The following is a 23,863-nucleotide window of genomic DNA, read 5'->3' as shown; positions in this document are numbered from 1 at the left end:
CTATTTGCCTTTTGTACATCAACCCCAATGCATTTTATTTTCTGGAATAGACGACAAATTTGTACCTTTCTGAACTTTGTCACATAGCAGGAATATCTCATCACCACCAGCTGCACTCCCACAATTTTTATTCACGCGACAGATCCGTAGTTCGGCAGTATTGGGAGCTCCTAAAATGATAAAATAGTCAAACTATGAAGAAACACTAAGATTCTACTTATCTTTGGTACCACACAAAATGGAAGGGAAATATATATATATATATATATATATATATATATATATATAAACACACACACATACTATGTACACATACACAAAGTCCTTAAAGCAGAACTTAACTTTCTCAATCAACATTGGCTATTTTTAAACCTTATGCTGCTAGTATTAAAATAGATAGGAAAGTATACTTTTTTTTTTTTTTTTTTTTTTTTTTACATTTCTTCAGTTACTTCCTGTTTTCCAGGCTTATGCGAATGTCATATATCCCACGAGTCTTCAGGAGAAGGGGAGGGGTTTTCTCAGCAAACCGTTCTGCCAACATGCCCGAGCTAAGAGCAGATGGACTCCAGGAAGTAAATGTTGCATGAATCATCTGCCCTTATTTAAGATGGCCACAACCAGAAATGCTGAAGGGGGGGGGGGGGGGGGGTTGGTTCAAAACAATTAGTCAGCAAAATAAAGCATGGAGACATGGAAGGATGAGTGAGTTTGCTTTGAATATTAAAAATTATTTAAATAGTGGTTTTAGTGCTCAAATGCAGTGTAGTCCTGCTTTAATTAAATTTAAGGGACCTAATATATATCAATAAATACATTAAATCTCCAGCCACTGCACTACCGGTTTGGCATTACCAGGGTTGTGTTGGGGATGCCCCACACAGTTGTCCACCTACATTCTAGAAACAAGGGATAGTGTGAGGCACTGAGGATGAACAGCATCTTTGGTGGCCAGAACACTCATGGCTGGGCTAGAAGGCAGATGGCTTGGACGCACAGTGTCAATGCTTGTTTTGATCCACACAGCGGTTTGCAGCATAACAGCCAATGATGCTGTGCAGTCAAGAGACTGAACATACACAGGACTGAACATTTACTGAGGATGGATTGTCTGGTATGGACCCTACAACCCTACTGCCCCCCCCCCCCCCACCAGGCCCACTTCTAGTTGTGTGTAACCAGTGGTCCAATGCACCCCTCGTAAAGTCTCAGTTAAGGCCCGTACACACGGACTTGCAAATTAGCTGTTTTGGAGCAACATCCGACCGTGTGTACGCTCCATCGGACAAACATTTTTGGCTTTCATCTGACTCTTGTTGGCTGTGCGAATGGACAAACTTTTTGACAACATAAGTCCGATGGAGCAAAGTCCGATCATGTGTACACAAAACCATCAGACCTTTGTACAAAGTACAAACACGCATGCTCAGAACCAATGCAAAAGATCAGACAACAATACAGAAGTTGACCAAAGGTGGCGCTGGAGTCTGATCCTGTGTATGCAATACAAACTTACGGCCAACGCCCTTTGTACAAAAATCCAAGGGAAAATTTGTACAAAGTCCGATCGTGTGTATGAGGCTTTAGAGCTGTACAATTAGCAGGGAACATGAGTTTTGCTGGTTGCCCAGCTCTATTTTTATTCAGCTGTGGGTGTGTTGAACCTAAGCACAGTGGCTGACATAGAAAGCACAGGTCCTCCGCCAATGGCTGAGAACACTGACCGGAGTTCTGGTGGGTGGGCTGTCCCCCTGTCAGAACGCAATAGCTCTGCGGGAGAGATAGTTAGTGCAGGGGCTCCAACCTGTGCTGTCAGGTTTTTTTTTTCGTTCAACCCTGTGGGTTCCAGGTAGAATAATTAAATTAAACATTCCCACTAAAAGTAAAATCAGTTAATAGCAGGCTAAAAGGAAAGGCAATAAAGGCAACATATAGGGGATTTAAATACTTTATCTCTCCTTTAAGACCTCATTAACCTATATGTTATTCATTTTATTCGTAAAATAAGGCAATTAACATCCAATCATAGAACACTTTAATTTATATTCTTGTATAGGGGAATTAAAAGGTGTAGAGGGTGGCACAATTAGCGTAGCTAAGCTAGACATAACTGGAACTGGTTATAAGGACTTATGAAACTTACGGTTATCATAAATTGGGTTGGAGACAACAGGTGTCAGAGCTCTGGTATATTTCCCTTGTTCATCAGCAAGAAAGACTTGGAAGCACAGTCGTACAACATTGAGGTCATAGTCTTCAATTGTAAGCAGCTGTTCTTCTCGTACTGCAGGGAAACAGAGGTTAAGAGCATGTATCATAGATGTACTACAAAAATATAATGTAATTCTTTCTCAATTCAGCTGAAAGGCAAAGAGGGGTGCCACCGCACATACTTTGCAAGGACTCACACACTGTGGTTCCAGGCCAGTTCCTAAGGACTGGTTCTGTTTTGCAGTGGGTCCTAAGATATGAACCTAGCTGCTTGGTAGGGTGCATCATGTTCTAGACCTCCACTATCCATGCCCTATCCCCTCTCCTCTATCCTCCCCTATCCATGCCAACATCTGCCATTGGCCACTACCATTCCCTCACTAGAGCTGGCTGCTCCACCTTCCTGATACTTTACGCTTTTCACCAGCCAGAGGGTTAACATGAAGATTTACACTTCAGGCGACAAAAATTATTCACTTTATAATTCACTTTCTCTCTTTTCAGGAATCAGACCAGACGTTGTTATGTAACTAGAACTTATTTTACTGAAGTAAAGTCCTTGTACATACAGTTCTTTAGTTGTTTAGATACCATAACATATCATGGTGCAACATTCGCAAACACATTTTTCACAACATCCTCCTTTTCCTAAATGCTGTGACTGTGGTGTGCATACCTTTTTGATGTGCTTGTCCCCAACAAATGTATAATAGAGATTTAATCCTTTGTCCCATATCAAGGTCCCGCTATGGGGTTGCCTCACGCTTGGCAAAAAGGCTATATCTCCACATGTATGATCCACTTTCCACTCCCAGCAGACCATGAGGCCGTGTTTCCTCCTACAGTGGTGTGAAAAAGTGTTTGCCCCCTTCCTCATTTCCTGTTCCTTTGCATGTTTGTCACACTTAAGTGTTTCGGAACATCAAACCAATTTAAACAATAGTCAAGGACAACACAAGTAAACACAAAATGCAATTTGTAAATGAAGGTGTTTATTATTAAAGGTGAAAAAAAATCCAAACCATCATGGCCCTGTGTGAAAAAGTGATTGCCCCCCCTTGTTAAAACATACTATAACTGTGGTTGTCCACACCTGAGTTCAATTTCTATAGCCACACCCAGGCCTGATTATTGCCACACCTGTTCACAATCAAGGCATCACTTAACCACTTTCAGACCGGACCATTTTGCTGGTAAATGACCAGAGGTCTTTTTACACTTTGGCACTGCGCTGCTTTAACTGGTAATTGCGCGGTCATGCAATGTTGTACCCAAACAAAATTTGCGTCCTTTTCTTCCCACAAATAGAGCTTTCTTTTGATGGTATTTGATTGCCTCTGCGATTTTTATTTTTTGCGATATAAACGTAAAAAGACCGCAAATTTTGAAAAAAAATGATATTTTCTACTTTTTGTTATTAGAAAAATCCAATAAACTCAATTTTAGTCATACATTTAGGCCAAAATGTATTCAGCCACATGTCTTTGGTAAAAAAAAAGTCAATAATTGTATATTTATTGGTTTGCGCAAAAGTTGTCACATCTACAAACTAAGGTACGTTTTCTGGAATTTACGCAGCTTTTAGTTTACGACTGCCTATCTCATTTCTTGAGGTGCTAAAATGGCAGGGCAGTACAAAACCCCCCCAAATGACCCCATTTTGGAAAGTAGACCCCCTAAGGAAATTGATAAGAGGCATGTTGAGTAGTGATGGACGAACTTCCGACGGGACGTTTCGCGAACGCGAAACGCGAACGGACACAAACGTTCGCGAAAACGACCGTTCGCCGCGGGCTCCATTGACTTCAATGGGAGGCGAATTTCGCAAACCTTTAGGTCGAATTTGCGGCCACGGGGTAATTATTAGGGGGTAGCACGTAGTCCCACCACCTGGACAATAGCATAATACATGTATGAGGTGAATTTGGGATCGATAACTACAAGCATTTTTTTTTTATTTGGGAAATTGTTCTGACAATTCAGGACTATGGAGCTAATGAAGGCAATGGAGGAGAGGGAAGGTCAGGGACCAGGGTAGGCAAACAAGAGGGTGCAGGAGATACAGAGCACTGACAGCAGCACCGTAATACAGAGCACTGACATCAGCACCGTGACATACAGCGCTGACAGCAGCTCCGTGACATACAGCGCTGACAGCAGCTCCGTGACATACAGCGCTGACAGCAGCTCCGTGACATACAGCGCTGACAGCAGCTCCGTGACATACAGCGCTGACAGCAGCTCCGTGACATACAGCGCTGACAGCAGCACCGTGACATACAGCGCTGACAGCAGCTCCGTGACATACAGCGCTGACAGCAGCTCCGTGACATACAGCGCTGACAGCAGCTCCGTGACATACAGCACTGACAGCAGCTCCGTGACATACAGCGCTGACAGCAGCTCCGTGACATACAGCGCTGACAGCAGCACCGTGACATACAGCGCTGACAGCAGCTCCGTGACATACAGCGCTGACAGCAGCTCCGTGACATACAGCGCTGACAGCAGCTCCGTGACATACAGCGCTGACAGCAGCTCCGTGACATACAGCGCTGACAGCAGCTCCGTGACATACAGCGCTGACAGCAGCTCCGTGACATACAGCGCTGACAGCAGCTCCGTGACATACAGCGCTGACAGCAGCTCCGTGACATACAGCGCTGACAGCAGCTCCGTGACATACAGCGCTGACAGCAGCTCCGTGACATACAGCGCTGACAGCAGCACCGTAAGCAGCCCCAGGAGGAAGTCAGCACAGCACAGGGATGGTGTGATCCCCTCATAATAAGAACCCCCAGGAGGAAGTCAGCACAGCACAGGGATGGTGGGAGCCCCTCATAATAAGAACACCCAGGAGGAAGTCAGCACAGCACAGGGATGGTGGGAACCCCTCATAATAAGCAGCCCCAGTAGAAATATGACACCGCTCAACCTCTTCAAAGAGGAGGGTAGGGGCATATAGTACGGTGTGCTTTTTTGGGTCAGGGAAGTGAGCCAAATGAATTAAGAAGGTCTGTGTGCTTGATTCCAAAAATTGTTTATAGACATATACATGGTCTACTGATCACATGTGTTGAATTCCTCCGAGATCCATGCCTCATTCATTTTTAGAAATGTGAGGTAGTTAACACTGTGGTGAGCTAGGCGAGTACGCTTATCGGTCACAATCCCCCCTGCTGCGCTGAACGTCCTTTCGGACAGGACACTGGATGAGGGGCAAGCCAACAGTTCGATTGCAAATTGGGCAAGCTCTGGCCAGAGGTCAAGCCTGCCCACCCAGTAGTCTAGGGGTTCATCACTCCTCAGAGCGTCCACATCGGCCGTTAACCCAATGTAGTCGGACACCTGACGGTCTAGGCGTTCCCTGATGCTGGATCCGGATGACACCTGTCGATGGGTCGGCTGAAAGAATGACCTCATATCCGAAGTCACCAACACATCTTCAAACCGGCCTCTTCTTGCAGGCGCTGTTGGATTGGTACCCGCAAATCCTTCTCTGGGAGTGGGAATTGCTCCTCTGCCAGCGCACGCAAAAGCAGAATGCAGCATTTCTCGAAGCAAGGCCTGGAAGTGCTGCATTCTGACAGCCCTCTGCGACGGCGGTAACATTTCCGCCATTTTGTGTTTGTACCGGGGGTCTAAGTACGTTGCCACCCAGTACTGGTCCTTGACCCTCATGCTTTTTATACGGGGGTCCCTATTAAAACACTGGAGCATGAAGGCCCCCATTTGCACTAAAGTGGAAGCGGTGTGGTGGCCTGGCTCCTGCTCATCATCCAGGATAATGTCGTCCTCTTCATTCTCCTCTCCCCATCCTCGCACAACAGGGATCCCAGAAAGGTTTAAAGCATGCTCTTCTTGCTCCTGCTCATCCGCCCCGGCACCATCCTCCTCTGACTCCTCATCAGACTCCTGTTGTTGACTTGTCTCAGATAGAGTAGCCCCCCCTGGGAATTCATCCAGCATTGCGACTTCCTCATCTTCCCGCTCCTGCTCCTCCACAGCCTGATCAATGACACGACGCAATGCACGCTCCAGAAAGAAGGCATAAGGTACCATGTCACTGATGGCGCCATGGCTGCGACTGACCAGTTTGGTGATCTCCTCAAATGGCCGCAGAAGTCTGCATGTGTCGCGCATGAGCAGCCACTGGCGCGGTGAAAAAAAACCCAGCTCCCCAGAACCGTTTCTTTCGCAGAGTTCATACAGGTAGACGTTAACTGCACGTTTCTGCTGGAGCAGCCTATCAAGCATATAGAAGGTTGAGTTCCATCGCGTCGGGCAATCGCAAATAAGACGTCTGACCGGCAGATGGTGTCGCCGCTGAATGTCAGCAAGGCGAGCCATGGCCGTGTAAGATCTTCTGAAATGGGCCGAGATTTTCCTTGCCTGCCGCAAGATGTCCTGGACCCCAGGGTATTTGACAAGGAATCGCTGCACGACCAAGTTTAAGACGTGTGCCATGCACGGCACGTGCGTGATTTTGCCCTGTTTCAATGCGCTAAGCAGATTGGCACCGTTGTCACACACCACTTTACCAACTGTCAAATTGAGCGGTGTTAGCCACTCATCTGCCTGTGAACGCAAAGCTGAAAGGAGTGCCGGGCCAGTGTGGCTCTTTGCTTCCAGGCACAACAGACGCAGCACGGCATGGCAACGTCTCACCTGGCATGTGGAATAGGTTCTGGGGAGCTTGGGCGGTGCAGTGGAAGAGACGCTAGCAGCGGAAAAGGAGGAGGCAGCTGAGGAGGAGAGGGAGGAGGATGGAGTAGGAGGAGGAGAAGAAGAGTCAGGCCTGCATGCAATCCGTGGCGGTAAAACCAAATCTACACGGGTGCCACGGGTTACATGCTTGACGGCCGTCAGAAGGTTCACCCAGTGGGCAGTAAAACTGATATACCTTCCCTGCCCGTGTTTGCTAGACCACGTGTCTGTGGTCAGATGTATCTTGGCACCGACACTGTGTGCCAGAGATACATTCACTTGCCGCTGAACATGGCCATATAGCTCTGGGATGCCCTTCTCTGAGAAATACTTCCTTCCTGGGACCTTCCATTGTGGTGTTCCAATGGCCACAAATTTGCGAAAGGCCTCCGAGTCCACCAGTTTATATGGCAGTAGTTGGCGGGCTATGAGTTCTGACAAGCCAGCCGCCAACCGTTGGGCAAGAGGGTTATCCGGCGTCATCATTTTTTTACGCTCAAACATTAGGCCCACGGAAGCCTGCCTTTTTGCAGAAAAATGTGAGCTTGGCGTGATGGAAGGTGGAGTGGAGGACAATTGTGAGGAGAGAGGAGAAGGAGAAGTAGAAGACGAGGCTGGACGGTGAGAGCCTGCAGTGTGGCTTTGTGTGTTCCGTTGCTCCCACTGGGCTCGGTGATGGCTGCTCATGTGCCTTCTTAAGGCGGTCGTCCCTAGGTGAGTATTGGGCTTACCGCGACTAACGCGTTGACTGCAAAGATTGCAGATGGCAACGCTATTGTCAGCAGCGGACACGTTAAAAAAAGCCCACACTGCGGAGCCATGTGCCGGTGTCCTGGGAGCGCCAGATGTGACCGTACATGGTCGATGACTCGCTCCTGATACATTTGCAGTCTGCTTTGTCCCTGCTGTGCAATGTAAGTCATTGCTGCTTCTCCTCCCTATCTGCTGGTCCATATCTCCCTCTGAACTCCCCTCCTCTTCCTCTCTTGTGGGCACCCACGTGACATCACTAGACACGTCATCATCAACGTCACCTTCCCCACCGCTATAAGTAGAGTAGGCAGCAACACCGGGGACCAACCTCCTCCTTGGGCTGATCTGGGTACTGGCGTCAGACTGCTGAGTAGCGCTTGTTGCTACCTCCTCTTCCTGATCCAATACCAAGAGTGGCTGCGCATCAGAAATGTCCTCTTGATATGGATCGGAAAATAATTCCAGTGACTCAAGCGGAAGGTATGTGGTGGTGGTGGTGGTGGTCGTGTTGTTGGTGGTAGTGTCTTTGGGGGTGCACATAGCAGAGAGTGAAGAAGAGGGTGCAGATCGAGAGGATGAGGAGGGTGCAGAAGAGTAAGGCTGAGCGAGCCACTCAACCAAGTCTGGTGCATCCTTTAAAGTAATTGAACGCACCTTCTGCAACTTCCCACTTTGGCTCAAGCCTGTTGCTCCTGCCCTACCCCTACCACCCCTGCGGAAGGGCCTGCCTCTTCCTCTGCATGTCATTTTTTAAATGACCCTGTGACAAAACTCTTAGTCCCTATACCGCTGAAGGACTGCTGCAGTATAGGTGAGCGGTCAGCAGTGGTGCACGTCAACCCTATCTATTGTGGACCTATAGCGGTCCTTACAGAACAGCAGACTGTACCGCACTCAAGCCTATGTACCGTAGCACCCTATACCAAGTTACCAGTCCTTATAAGAACTTTTGTGGACCAAGCAGGTTGTGTATTAGTGTTTAGCAGACTGTACGTCAGTCCCTATACCGCTGAAGGACTGCTGCAGTATAGGGCAGCGGTCAGCAGTGGTGCACGTCAACCCTATCTATTGTGGACCGATAGCGGTCCTTACAGAACAGCAGACTGTACCGCACTCAAGCCTATGTACCGTAGCACCCTATACCAAGTTACCAGTCCTTATAAGAACTTTTGTGGACCAAGCAGGTTGTGTATTAGTGTTTAGCAGACTGTACGTCAGTCCCTATACCGCTGAAGGACTGCTGCAGTATAGGGCAGCGGTCAGCAGTGGTGCACGTCAACCCTATCTATTGTGGACCGATAGCGGTCCTTACAGAACAGCAGACTGTACCGCACTCAAGCCTATGTACCGTAGCACCCTATACCAAGTTACCAGTCCTTATAAGAACTTTTGTGGAACAAGCAGGTTGTGTGTTAGTGATTAGCAGACTGTACGTCAGTCCCTATACCGCTGAAGGACTGCTGCAGTATAGGTGAGCGGTCAGCAGTGGTGCACGTCAACCCTATCTATTGTGGACCGATAGCGGTCCTTACAGAACAGCAGACTGTACCGCACTCAAGCCTATGTACCGTAGCACCCTATACCAAGTTACCAGTCCTTATAAGAACTTTTGTGGACCAAGCAGGTTGTGTATTAGTGTTTAGCAGACTGTACGTCAGTCCCTATACCGCTGAAGGACTGCTGCAGTATAGGGCAGCGGTCAGCAGTGGTGCACGTCAACCCTATCTATTGTGGACCGATAGCGGTCCTTACAGAACAGCAGACTGTACCGCACTCAAGCCTATGTACCGTAGCACCCTATACCAAGTTACCAGTCCTTATAAGAACTTTTGTGGACCAAGCAGGTTGTGTGTTAGTGTTTAGCAGACTGTACGTCAGTCCCTATACCGCTGAAGGACTGCTGCAGTATAGGGCAGCGGTCAGCAGTGGTGCACGTCAACCCTATCTATTGTGGACCGATAGCGGTCCTTACAGAACAGCAGACTGTACCGCACTCAAGCCTATGTACCGTAGCACCCTATACCAAGTTACCAGTCCTTATAAGAACTTTTGTGGAACAAGCAGGTTGTGTGTTAGTGATTAGCAGACTGTACGTCAGTCCCTATACCGCTGAAGGACTGCTGCAGTATAGGTGAGCGGTCAGCAGTGGTGCACGTCAACCCTATCTATTGTGGACCGATAGCGGTCCTTACAGAACAGCAGACTGTACCGCACTCAAGCCTATGTACCGTAGCACCCTATACCAAGTTACCAGTCCTTATAAGAACTTTTGTGGACCAAGCAGGTTGTGTATTAGTGTTTAGCAGACTGTACGTCAGTCCCTATACCGCTGAAGGACTGCTGCAGTATAGGGCAGCGGTCAGCAGTGGTGCACGTCAACCCTATCTATTGTGGACCGATAGCGGTCCTTACAGAACAGCAGACTGTACCGCACTCAAGCCTATGTACCGTAGCACCCTATACCAAGTTACCAGTCCTTATAAGAACTTTTGTGGACCAAGCAGGTTGTGTATTAGTGTTTAGCAGACTGTACGTCAGTCCCTATACCGCTGAAGGACTGCTGCAGTATAGGGCAGCGGTCAGCAGTGGTGCACGTCAACCCTATCTATTGTGGACCGATAGCGGTCCTTACAGAACAGCAGACTGTACCGCACTCAAGCCTATGTACCGTAGCACCCTATACCAAGTTACCAGTCCTTATAAGAACTTTTGTGGAACAAGCAGGTTGTGTGTTAGTGATTAGCAGACTGTACGTCAGTCCCTATACCGCTGAAGGACTGCTGCAGTATAGGGCAGCGGTCAGCAGTGGTGCACGTCAACCCTATCTATTGTGGACCGATAGCGGTCCTTACAGAACAGCAGACTGTACCGCACTCAAGCCTATGTACCGTAGCACCCTATACCAAGTTACCAGTCCTTATAAGAACTTTTGTGGAACAAGCAGGTTGTGTGTTAGTGATTAGCAGACTGTACGTCAGTCCCTATACCGCTGAAGGACTGCTGCAGTATAGGTGAGCGGTCAGCAGTGGTGCACGTCAACCCTATCTATTGTGGACCGATAGCGGTCCTTACAGAACAGCAGACTGTACCGCACTCAAGCCTATGTACCGTAGCACCCTATACCAAGTTACCAGTCCTTATAAGAACTTTTGTGGACCAAGCAGGTTGTGTATTAGTGTTTAGCAGACTGTACGTCAGTCCCTATACCGCTGAAGGACTGCTGCAGTATAGGGCAGCGGTCAGCAGTGGTGCACGTCAACCCTATCTATTGTGGACCGATAGCGGTCCTTACAGAACAGCAGACTGTACCGCACTCAAGCCTATGTACCGTAGCACCCTATACCAAGTTACCAGTCCTTATAAGAACTTTTGTGGACCAAGCAGGTTGTGTATTAGTGTTTAGCAGACTGTACGTCAGTCCCTATACCGCTGAAGGACTGCTGCAGTATAGGGCAGCGGTCAGCAGTGGTGCACGTCAACCCTATCTATTGTGGACCGATAGCGGTCCTTACAGAACAGCAGACTGTACCGCACTCAAGCCTATGTACCGTAGCACCCTATACCAAGTTACCAGTCCTTATAAGAACTTTTGTGGACCAAGCAGGTTGTGTATTAGTGTTTAGCAGACTGTACGTCAGTCCCTATACCGCTGAAGGACTGCTGCAGTATAGGGCAGCGGTCAGCAGTGGTGCACGTCAACCCTATCTATTGTGGACCGATAGCGGTCCTTACAGAACAGCAGACTGTACCGCACTCAAGCCTATGTACCGTAGCACCCTATACCAAGTTACCAGTCCTTATAAGAACTTTTGTGGAACAAGCAGGTTGTGTGTTAGTGATTAGCAGACTGTACGTCAGTCCCTATACCGCTGAAGGACTGCTGCAGTATAGGTGAGCGGTCAGCAGTGGTGCACGTCAACCCTATCTATTGTGGACCGATAGCGGTCCTTACAGAACAGCAGACTGTACCGCACTCAAGCCTATGTACCGTAGCACCCTATACCAAGTTACCAGTCCTTATAAGAACTTTTGTGGACCAAGCAGGTTGTGTATTAGTGTTTAGCAGACTGTACGTCAGTCCCTATACCGCTGAAGGACTGCTGCAGTATAGGGCAGCGGTCAGCAGTGGTGCACGTCAACCCTATCTATTGTGGACCGATAGCGGTCCTTACAGAACAGCAGACTGTACCGCACTCAAGCCTATGTACCGTAGCACCCTATACCAAGTTACCAGTCCTTATAAGAACTTTTGTGGACCAAGCAGGTTGTGTGTTAGTGTTTAGCAGACTGTACGTCAGTCCCTATACCGCTGAAGGACTGCTGCAGTATAGGGCAGCGGTCAGCAGTGGTGCACGTCAACCCTATCTATTGTGGACCGATAGCGGTCCTTACAGAACAGCAGACTGTACCGCACTCAAGCCTATGTACCGTAGCACCCTATACCAAGTTACCAGTCCTTATAAGAACTTTTGTGGAACAAGTGAGTTGTGAATGTTTAGCAGACTGCAGCAGAAGGGCAGCAGTCAAGTATAATATCCTTTCTATATTTGGAAGAAAGAATATTATACATGTACAAGCCTATTACTGTACCACTGATACCAGTCCTGAAAAGAACCTTTGTGGAACTAATAATAACAGCAAGTCTTTAAAATTACCCTCACTGCCTGACAACACTGCTTCCTTCCTGTCCCTATACAAATTGGCAAAAAAAGAGAACGATTAGTGGTTACTGGAACAGCTCTTTTGTGGACCTTGATAGTAACAGCTAATGATGATGATGATGATGATGATGATGAAAGACTAATCTGGCTGTCCCTGTAGCATACACCGTCCTTTCCCTTTCTCTAAACTAACAAAAGACACTCAGGCTGCTGCAAGAATCAGCAGCACAGCAAACCTATCAACACCTAACACCTATACCAGTCCTGAAAAGAACTTTTGTGTACCAAATAGCTAGTGGTTTATCTCTCCCTACTCCACACAGGAACCTGTCCCTATCTTAACAGAAGAAAGAATGTAAAATGGCCACCGGATCGGGTGTATTTATAGGTTAGGGGGAATGTACAAGTGTCCATGTGCTGTCATGTCTCAATTGGCTGTCCTGTATCACATGATAAACGTGTCACCAAAGGTTAAAGTTCTTGTATACATTAAACACGTAAGTCCGCCGCGGCGAACGACGGAAAAAGGCGTTCGAACGTGCGGACCGCGAATGTCGGAAATTCGCCGCGAAACGACCGCCGGGCGAACCGTTCGGCCATCACTAATGTTGAGCCCATTGAATATTTTATTTTTTTGCCTCAAGCGATTGAATAATGACAAAAAAAAATTTTTTTTTTTTTTTTTACACAAAGTTGTCACTAAATGATATATTGCTCACACATGCTATGGGCGTATGTGAAATGACACCCCAAAATAAATTCTGCTGCTTCTCCTGAGTACGGGGATACCACATATGTGGGACTTTTTGGGAGCCTAGCCGCGTACGGGGCCCCGAAAACCAAGCACCGCCTTCAGGCTTTCTAAGGGCGTAAATTTTTGAGTTCACTTCTCACTACCTATTACAGTTTTGAAGGCCATAAAATGCCAAGATGGCACAAAACCCCCACAAATGACCCCATTTTAGAAAGTAGACACCCCAAGCTATTTGCTGAGAGGCATGTTGAGTTAATGGAATATTTTATATTTTGCCACAAGTTGCGGGAAAATTACAAACTTTTTTTTTTTTTTTTTTTTTCACAAAGTTGTCACTAAATGATATATTGCTCACACATGCCATGGGCATATGTGAAATGACACCCCAAAATAAATTCTGCTGCTTCTCCTGAGTACGGGGATACCACATATGTGGGACTTTTTGGGAGCCTAGCCGCGTACGGGGCCCCGAAAACCAAGCACCGCCTTCAGGCTTTCTAAGGGCGTAAATATTTGACTTCACTCCTCACTACCTATTACAGTTTTGAAGGCCATAAAATGCCAAGATGGCACAAAACCCCCACAAATGACCCCATTTTAGAAAGTAGACACCCCAAGCTATTTGCTGAGAGGCATGTTGAGTCCATGGAATATTTTATATTTTGCCACAAGTTGCGGGAAAATTACAAACTTTTTTTTTTTTTTTTTTTTTTCACAAAGTTGTCACTAAATGATATATTGCTCACGCATGCCATGGGCATATGTGAAATGACACCCCAAAATAAATTCTGCTGCTTCTCCTGAGTACGGGGATACCACATATGTGGGACTTTTTGGGAGCCTAGCCGCGTACGGGGCCCCGAAAACCAAGCACCGCCTTCAGGCTTTCTAAGGGCGTTACAGTTTTGAAGGCCATAAAATGCCAAGATGGCACAAACCCCCCCCAAATGACCCCATTTTGGAAAGTAGACACCCCTAAATTTAGGGGTACACTAGTGAGACTAGGTAATAAATGGCGGGTGCCCTGAAACTATAAAAAAATAACTAACCAACCAGCGTCACCTGTAACAGTTATATGGTGATCACTGGTGAAAGGGTTAACTAGGGGGCAATCAGGGGGCTTTATGCGGTAGTATATGGGGGTCCCTGGCGCTATAAAAAGCTGCGGCGAACCTAAATACCTACCTGCCTAACTAGCGTCACCTGTGACACTAATACAGCGATCAGAAAAACGATCGCTTATTAGGCTGGGTTCACACTGGAGCGATGCGGGAACGCCACAAATGCGCGGCGGGTTCCCGCATCGCATGCCTCCAGGCGGCAGTTCACACTGCCCTATGCGAACTGCTGGGAGTGTCAGTGAAATGTTACTGACACCCCCAGATCAGTTCGCATATCGCAGTGCGATCTGCAAACTCGGATCGCATGGTGTGAACACCCATGCGATCCGATTCTGCTGCGGGCCAAAAAAAGGGTCCCGTGCGAATTTGCGGCGGGTGCGGCGGGTGTGGCGGGTGCGGCGGGTGCGGCGAATGGCTGAACTCGAATCGCACAGAGATCGGATGTGATTTGCACTGCAGTGCGGTGCGAATCACATCCGTTCTCAAACCGCTGCAATCTGAACCCAGCCTTAGTGACACTGGCGACGGGGGGTGATCACGGGGTTAAACCTTTATTGGGGGGGTTAGGGGGGTACCTTAGAACTAAAGGGGGCTAACCCTAACTGCCCTAACAGTTATTAGTCACAAATGACACCCGCCGGGTGATCAGGGGGTTAAACCTTTATTAGGTAATAAATGGCGGGTGCCCTGAAACTATAAAAAAATAACTAACCAACCAGCGTCACCTGTAACAGTTATATGGTGATCACTGGTGAAAGGGTTAACTAGGGGGCAATCAGGGGGCTTTATGCGGTAGTATATGGGGGTCCCTGGCGCTATAAAAAGCTGCGGCGAACCTAAATACCTACCTGCCTAACTAGCGTCACCTGTGACACTAATACGGCGATCAGAAAAATGATCGCTTATTAGGCTGGGTTCACACTGGAGCGATGCGGAAACGCCGCGAATCCGCGGCGGGTTCCCGCATCGCATGCCTCCCGGCGGCAGTTCACACTGCCCTATGCGAACTGCTGGGAGTGTCAGTGAAATGTTACTGACACCCCCAGATCAGTTCGCATATCGCAGTGCGATCTGCAAACTCGGATCGCATGGTGTGAACACCCATGCGATCCGATTCTGCTGCGGGCCAAAAAAAGGGTCCCGTGCGAATTTGCGGCGGGTGCGGCGGGTGTGGCGGGTGCGGCGGGTGCGGCGAATGGCTGAACTCGAATCGCACAGAGATCGGATGTGATTTGCACTGCAGTGCGGTGCGAATCACATTCGTTCTCATAAACCGCTGCAATGTGAACCCAGCCTTAGTGACACTGGCGACGGGGGGTGATCACGGGGTTAAACCTTTATTGGGGGGGTTAGGGGGGTACATTAGAACTAAAGGGGGCTAACTCTAACTGCCCTAACAGTTATTACAGTCACAAATGACACCAATGCAAAAAAAAAAAAAAAAAAAAAAAAAATGACATTGGTGTCACTGTGACTGGGGGGCAGGGGTAATTGGGGGGGTGATCGGGGGGTAAAGGGGGGGTGTGAGTGTGCCTGGCATGTTCTACTGTGTGTGTAGAGTGTTGGTGCAACTCACCGATCCGCTCTCCTCCGTGTCGGAACGGAAAATACCGACACGGAGGAGAGAATACATCACTTCCTCTCCTGTGTTTACATTACAGGAGAGGAAGTGATGTCACCGGGGATTTCCATTCGTCGAGAGCGATCGCGAGGGGGTGGCCATGAATGAATGGCCGCCCCCTCATCCCGGATCGCTCTCGAAGAAATGCCGACCGCCGCAGGCACCGGGGGGGGGCCCGATCGGGCCCCCCACCCGCGGGCAGGCAGGGACTTATATATACGCCCATATGCCTGCCCGTGCCATTCTGCCGACGTATATCGTCGTGCGGCGGTCGGCAAGTGGTTAAATAGGAGCTGCTTGACACAGTAAGGTCCACCAGAAGATCCTTAAAAGCTACACATCATGCCGAGACCCAAAGAAATTCAGGAACAATTGAGAAAGAAAGTAATTGAGATCTATCAGTCTGGAAAGGGTTATAAAGGAAAGGAAAGGTTGCAAAGGAACAGGAAATGAGGAAGGGGGAAAACACTTTTTCACACCACTGTATATACATCCCTTCTCAATGGGAAGTGGCACAAGCAGGGGGAAGGCACACCACAGAACACTATTAACGCTTAAGTCACCAAGCATTGACTCTTTGGTACAAAATACAATGAACATTTTAGGCACCTGCCTACAGGGAAAACCATGGCTCGAGTTTTGGACAATTGAGTATGGCAGCCTTATATCTCCTTTCTATCTAGTCATAACTCTATACCCAATAACTCTATTCAGTTACCATTTCTGGTAACAACTGAACTCAGTACCCCAGCTTTGCAAGCCAACAACACCGGTTTTCTATTTGCTTACAGTTTAACTGTGTCTGGATCACAGTGTGGAATCCAAAATCTAGGTTAGGTCTGTGATAACATTGGCAAGCCTCTCTAATTCATTCAATTCGTTTTTCATGTGTTTAGCTTTCCGAATATAACATAATTTATACAATTACCCTCCTCGTAATAAACCATCGTCCAAATAAAATGAATACTTGCCACGGGTCCACTACTTATAATGAAATAGCTCTACCTTCATGGTCTCAGATACCTTCAGATCTGATAACCTGGCATTTTACATACGCACCCATACACAGCTCTAGGCAGGCACAAACATAAATACGCTTTATATAAATACTATATTATCAATGGCCTTTCCCATAAGCCAACTGGGCATACTGGTCCTTTATATACCCACAAGTATACAACAAAGCAGGTGGAAAATGTACAGAAGGGAAAACAATACTGAGTCATTCATGACAATAACAGGACTTACTGAAGTCTCTGTGAATAGAACTAGGTGGCAGTTCTCATAGGTAGAACTGAGAAAAGCACCTTTTCCATTGAGGTTTTATAATCATCTATGATTGTACCTCCCACATGGTATCAGGTTTGGAGTTATTTATGCTGTACCGATATTGGCTAGGACTGAAGGTTGATAGAAAATGGGTACTAAAGATTTAAAATATTATAATGCACATAGGAGCTGCGATATCAGTTTCAGGTTGGTTTCTGTGCTGCCGTTTTTCAGTTTTCCATGAGCTAATATATTCCATTCCATGCTCCCACATTCCACTGCCTGATTTAAGGCTGGAACAGTGATATAACTGGATAATGCAAATTGATGCATACATACAGTATATAAAAAGGTAGAATCGCAGCCAAGCCGTCATAGCCAATTTTTAGATTTTGCTCACCCATAGCATGAAGTACATGAACAAATGGTGGTACATGCGCTGTATTACCAAAAGTATTGGGACCCTCGCCTTTACATGCACATAAACTTTAATGGCACCCCAGTCTTAGTCCGTAGGGTTCAATATTGAGTTGGCCCACACTTTACAGCTATAAGAGCTTCAACTCTTCTGGGAAGGCTGTCCACAAGGTTTAGGAGTGTGTATATAGGAATGTTTGACCATTCTTTCAGAAGCACATTTGTGAGGTCAGGCACTGATATGGACGAGAAGGCCTGGCTTGCAGTCTCCGCTCTAATTCATTCCAAAAGTGTTCTATCCCATTGAGATGCAGGCCAGTCAAGTTCCTCCCCCCCCAAACTCGCTCATCCATGTCTTTATGGATATGGATGTCTTTGTGCACTCGTGCGCAGTAATGTTGGAACAGGAAGGGGCCATCCCCAAACGGTTCCCAGAAAGTTGGGAGCATGAAATCATCCAAAATTTCTTGGTATATTGACGCGTAAAGACTTCCCTTCACTGGAACTAAGGGGTCAAGCCCAACCCCTGAAAAAAAACCCTACACCATATTCCCCCCTCCACCAATTGATTTGGACCAGTGACCTTTCCCCCACTCTCCATTTTGAAGGATCCTATTGTGTTCTTGAAGCTGCCGGCTGGAAGGAGAGGAGGGAAGCTGGCAGCACTACGGGTGTAGAGGGGGCACACAGGGAGCCTGGGCAGCAGGGGGGAAATGTATGGTGCACAGGAAGGGTGATTGTTGTGGCAGGGAGGCAATTACTGGAACCGATCCCATATATTAATCTCTCTACAGCAGTTGAAAGCCAATGGGAGGGAGACAAGAGCCCAGCTTTCAGAGAGCCATACATGAGTTTGGATTCAGTAATTGTCCCCCTGCCGAAACAATCACCCACCTTGCCCACATCCAATTCACCCTGCTACTTGAACCCCCATGCTGGCCCGGGTCCCATACAGTTGGACCAGTGATACCCCTTATCCACGGCCCTGCTGGATGCAGTACACTTTTATTCGCTTATATAGAAACTCAAAGCAACAAGTAAAATTAGTCTGATCTACTAATACTTTCCAAGAAACAGTACAACTGAGCTAAAGTCAGAAGGTGCAATCCATATACCTCCCGGTACTTGGCGGTCAAACCAAAAAAGTTTGTTTAAAAGTCACTTAGCGGAATCGGCATACGTATTAATAAGCTGCACTCCATATACCACACCCCATCTTTGTTGACAGCATGCATAGAAAGTAGTGCTGCTTATCAGGTTATTGTACTGAATGACAACCATATGTACAGATACATTTGTATTCTTCTTTTTAGTCTTCTTTATCGCAGAATTTTGTCCTGCAGAATAGTATGCCAGGAAACAGCCAGCCTCATGGCGGGTAAACTTATACATAATATTTGAGATAAAAACCTAAGAAATTGTTTTAATTAAATACACTGCCCTCTGTGCTTGGGTAGTTTGGATCAAATGTACAAAACATATGCATCTGGATGTGAAAATCGTTCCCATAATCCCAAAATGAAATCACTTGAAGAACCCAAAATCTGTAGGACCATGGGGTTTCTGACTGCAGATTAGAGGATCAAGCTATGGAGGTTAAGCTGGCCAGACACTGACAGATTTTTTTATTCTCAGCCTGCTTTGTGGATGGATGAATCTGAAGTGCTGGCTCCTGTATTCTGACATCTGGTGCCAGCTGCTTGCATTTTATTGGATTAGGCACCTGTCCAACACTCAACTTTCTACCTGGTTCCTTCAATCCTGTGTGGGAGGGTACCAACAGGCCCAACCACAAACTGAATTTCAGACAGTTCATAATGAATGGGCTGAAAATTGCTCAGTGTATGGTCAGCTATAGTGTAGTTTTCACTTTTCCTTCTCAGTGCTTTAATGGCGAAGCTGACTTCTCATTCGGCAAATGCTAGGTGCCTATTATACTGACCCATTTTGCTCAAAACTTTGAGTTCATAATCTAAAACAAGTACGCAGATAAGCATATAAGATAAGCTCTCAGGGAATGTTTATATTATTACAGCTCAATAAAAGTGTTACTAAATCCAGGACCCCCACATTTACTATATCTGGTCTCCCACAGACAACAGAACATGGAAATGTAATTATTTGAGTAAATATAAGCTGCTAAATACCTTTTCTCATCAGCAGTATATTGCAGTCTTATGACTCCTATCAGTGTCTGGTTAAAGCTTGTAGGAGGAGTTTTCATTCTACTCTGTCCTATGAGGCTGCAGGACCCCTGACTCTCTGCCTGGACAGTGCTGATTGGCCCTGTGCTGATCACATGCACCCTCCCAAGAAAAAAAACCTCTTTAGCATTACACAACAAATTATGCATGTGCAGAGTGACACCAAAGAATCTGTCTTATCAGGAGATGGATTGGGGACAGTGGAAGAAGGCACAGATCAGAGAAAAATGGATCAAACACAATGCGGAGGATTAACCCCTTAAGTTCCACAGTGAGTATAACAAGCATGCTTTACTGCATATACAAACTGATTCTACTGTTGTGGGTTTAGTAACACTTTAACAGCTACAAATATATGAGTCAGAAATTCTCAACTCCACCCATCAGTTTCTCGTTAGTCTAAATGTGTAAACTGTTAATGTTGTCTAATTATGCATACCCTTGGTCATTCAGCAATTAGTCATGCCTCTTCCCCTTCCCCAATTCAGTCTATATAAAGCATTGCAGAAAGATGTACCATATTTATCGGTGTATAAAACGTGCCGGAGTATAACACGCACCCCAAGTTTATGAGGGAGTTTAAAAGAAAAAAACTTTTAGGAGGGAAGTTTAAGGAAAAAAAACATACATTTAAATACCCATCAATGCAGCCTTGTCAGTGTCATTTGCAGCCTTGCATTGCAGCCTTGTAAGTCATTTGCAGCATTGTCAGTCGTTTGCAGCCTTGCATTGCAGCCTTGTCAGTTGTTTGCAGCCTTGTCAGTTGTTTGCAGCCTTGTAAGTCGTTTGCAGCCTTGTAAGTCGTTTGCAGCCTTGTCAGTCGTGTGCAGCCTTGTCAGTCATTTGCAGCCTTGTCAGTCGTTTGCAGCCTTGCATTGCAGCCTTGTCAGTTGTTTGCAGCCTTGCATTGCAGCCTTGTAAGTCGTTTGCAGCCTTGTCAGTCGTTTGCAGCCTTGTCAGTCGTTTGCAGCCTTGCATTGCAGCCTTGTCAGTTGTTTGCAGCCTTGTAAGTCGTTTGCAGCCTTGTCAGTCGTTTGCAGCCTTGTCAGTCGTTTGCAGCCTTGTCAGTCATTTGCCGTTTAAAAATGGCGCCGCCGAGATACAGAGTGGATGTCCTGTGTATCTCAGTGGCGCTCAGTAGTTCTCGGCCGTTCTTGGCGGCTTTCGGGTATTCTCGGCCGTTCTCGGCTATCTTTGGCCACACTCGGCCATTCTCGGCGGCTTTTGGCTTTCTGAGAATGGCCGAGTGCGGCCGAAATTACCCGGAAGCCGCAGAGAACGGCAGAAAGGGTTAGCAACAGTGGGGAATCGGCAAATAACACGCACACCATGATTTCCCCCTGATTTTAGGGGGAAAAAAGTGCGTGTTATACGCCGATAAATACGGTACATCTCAGAAAGGGATATGTCATTGCTCATCTGGTAGGAATTAACTGGTAAGAATCTACAGCCCCATCCAATGCAAGACCTGCTCATTATAGCAATGGGAAAACTATGAAAACATTGATTTACTGCAAATTGTGTTAACTTTTTAAGTGTAGCACAGTGGCATTGTTTGCCAATTTGCATTGGGCGTTCACTGAATAATTAAAAGTGTGTCGGTGTCTTGAGGAGATTTTCCTTCACTTCCTTTCCTACAGACACAATGTAAAGTGAGAGGAAATCTCTTCAAAGTAAATAGATATCCCCCTTAGTCCTTGTACACATGGTCGGACATTCCGACAACAAAATCTGTTGGATTTTTTCCGACGGATTTTGTCCGAAACTGGTGTTGCATACACACGGTAGGACAAAGTTGTCGGAAAATCCAATCGTTCAGAACGTGATGACGTTCATTCTTTAGGACGGGACTACGTTCAGGCTAGTAGCCAATAGCTTTGGTCTCGTAATTTGATCTGAGCATGCGTGGCACTTTGTTCGATCGGAATTCTCTACAAACAATCGGACAAGGTCTGTTTCGGATCATGTTGTTGGAAAATTTTATAGCCAAGCTCTCAAACTTTGTCAGTCAGATATTCTGACGGAAACAGTCCGATGGAGCCCACACACTGTCGGATTATCCGACAACGCGGTCCGATCGGACATTTTCCGTCGGAATATCCGACCGTGTGTACAAGGGATTAGACAGTTGTCACCAGAACAACTGTCCCCATTGAAAAGATGTGTTCCTGTTTTGGTGACAACTCATAATTTTGGATTTCCCACCACAGAATGGCCACCAGTAGGGATGAGCTTGGGTTCAATCAAAACCTGGAAGAAAAAGGGTCAGTGCTGAGCCAATGAGCTTCATACAAGAGATTCCCCACCCTGAATTTGCAAAGATTGAAATCATTTACCCAAAAGGGTAAGTTCCACTTGTTTGCATCTCCCCCCTTCCACTGCCACATTTGGTACTTTTTTTGGGGGGAGCGGGGGTGGTTACCTAGAAGTTCAGAAGCCTTCTCAGACACATCACAAGCCCCAGAAGACTGCGGAACGGCTAACAAAGAGCATTCTTTTGGTGGTATTTGATCATTACTGGGTTTTTTATTTTTTGCTAAACATAGTATGTTATGACATATGTGTAAACAGGTCATTTTTCTCCTTCGCTGATGTGCACTGATAGGCTGAACTGATTGGCACTGGTGAGTCGGCACTGATGGGCACTAATAAGTGGCACTAGGAAAGCCAATAACTGGCTTGTGTTGACATCCGTGATCAGCTTTCATTAGACACAGCTGATCATGTGGTAAAGTGCCGCTTTGATTGGTCCTTCGGACTAGGTGATGACAGAGCGCACCGCTCGCATGCTGCAGGGGGCACACGGGAAGCGTAATCATGGGAAATGAAGCAAATTAAGCTAGCGTTGTAGCCATCATTCGGCTACAGCGCGGGTGGCAACAGGTTGAGATGTTGGTGCCTGGACCCGATGCCAATTGAAGAATCATTTGGGGTGAGGACATCACTGGATCCCTGGACAGGTAAATGTCCTTAGTTCAAAAATCAGCAGCTCCAGTATATGTAGTTGCTTACTTTTCATGTTTTGGGGGGAGACTGGAGCTCCTCTTTAATATGTCCATATGGCCATATTAGGTTAATGACATTGACCTGATATGACCATGTACCCATATTAAGTCAATGATGTTACAAGCAACCCTGGCCATTTGCATACGTCAGCTGCAGGGTAGGGAATCTTCTGGCCACAGCACATTGACTGAGCAATTCAGACCAACTTAGGTTTGGACTGGACCCCAAGCTCCTCACTAGCCACCATGATAATTACAGAGGATACATTTACATAGCAGGGACATACAGAGCAATAAAAATGTGAGCAGTGTTCTGACCATTCCCTGTGCCGGTGATAGCGAACCTTGGCACCCCAGATGTTTTGGAACTACATTTCCCATGATGCTCAACTATACCGCAGAGTGCAAGAGCATCATGGGAAATGTAGTTCTAAAACATCTGGGGTGCTGAGGTTCGCCATCACTTCCCTATGCTATTGAAAACTAAGGCCCCCTTTCACACGAACGGACCGTTTAGGTCCGCCTGTTCGATTTTTAGGTGGACCTGAATGGGCGCTACATGCAGGTCTATGAAGCAACGGATGTCAGCAGTTACCATGTCTGCTGACATCTGATCTGCTAAAATCAGACCTTTGGCGATACGTTTGCAGATCTGAAGAAAACGGACCTCCATAGGAATCGGTGGCGCTCTGACAGGCTACTCCCCACTCAGTGAGCAGAGACGGACCTGTCATCCGTCGGCTTAGCGGAGATCAACAGAGAGATCTCCTGCTGAGTGGGCGGACAGAGCTGAGTGGATCCGCCTCGTGGGAATGAGGCCCAAAAAAGACATTTTGGCTATACATAAACTTTACAGTTGCTTTTAAAAAAGCTTCCCAGGTGTCAGACATAGCGTATAAATCTCGTATATGACATTATACTTTGTGAGAAACTTGATCATACATAGCTTTGCTTTTATATTTCCGACCAATTTGCTTAAAAAGAGCATGATTCTATTTATATACATTCGACTCCTCTACTTTTACACAAAAGCCACTTGAACCTTTGTAGCCTAATAACTTAAAGCCGTAGGTGTATTTGAACAGAATAGTTTCAGTTAGTTGTTTACCTCGGAGTAATTCAGTACAATTGCAGCAAGAG

General features: G+C 46.8%; 1 protein-coding gene across 1 annotated transcript in view; it reads right to left on the bottom strand.

Annotated features, from left to right (window-relative positions):
- The window catches only part of REL (REL proto-oncogene, NF-kB subunit), a 92,972-nt gene that overhangs the window by 15,699 nt on the left and 53,410 nt on the right, over positions 1-23,863 (bottom strand). Inside the window, exons 6-7 of the mRNA XM_077486060.1 lie at positions 2,144-2,284; positions 66-170 (exon numbers count right to left, since the gene is read on the bottom strand). Coding sequence (XP_077342186.1) covers positions 66-170; positions 2,144-2,284 — 246 coding nt within the window. The remainder of the gene's footprint in view (positions 1-65; positions 171-2,143; positions 2,285-23,863) is intronic.

The sequence above is a fragment of the Lithobates pipiens genome, unplaced genomic scaffold (assembly GCF_037356315.1).
Source record: "Lithobates pipiens isolate NorthernLeopardFrog02 unplaced genomic scaffold, aLitPip1_a1.2 Scaffold_18, whole genome shotgun sequence".
Classification (NCBI taxonomy): domain Eukaryota; kingdom Metazoa; phylum Chordata; class Amphibia; order Anura; family Ranidae; genus Lithobates; species Lithobates pipiens.
Note: the sequence above shows the minus strand (reverse complement) of the source record. Positions and strands in the feature narration are given on the sequence as shown.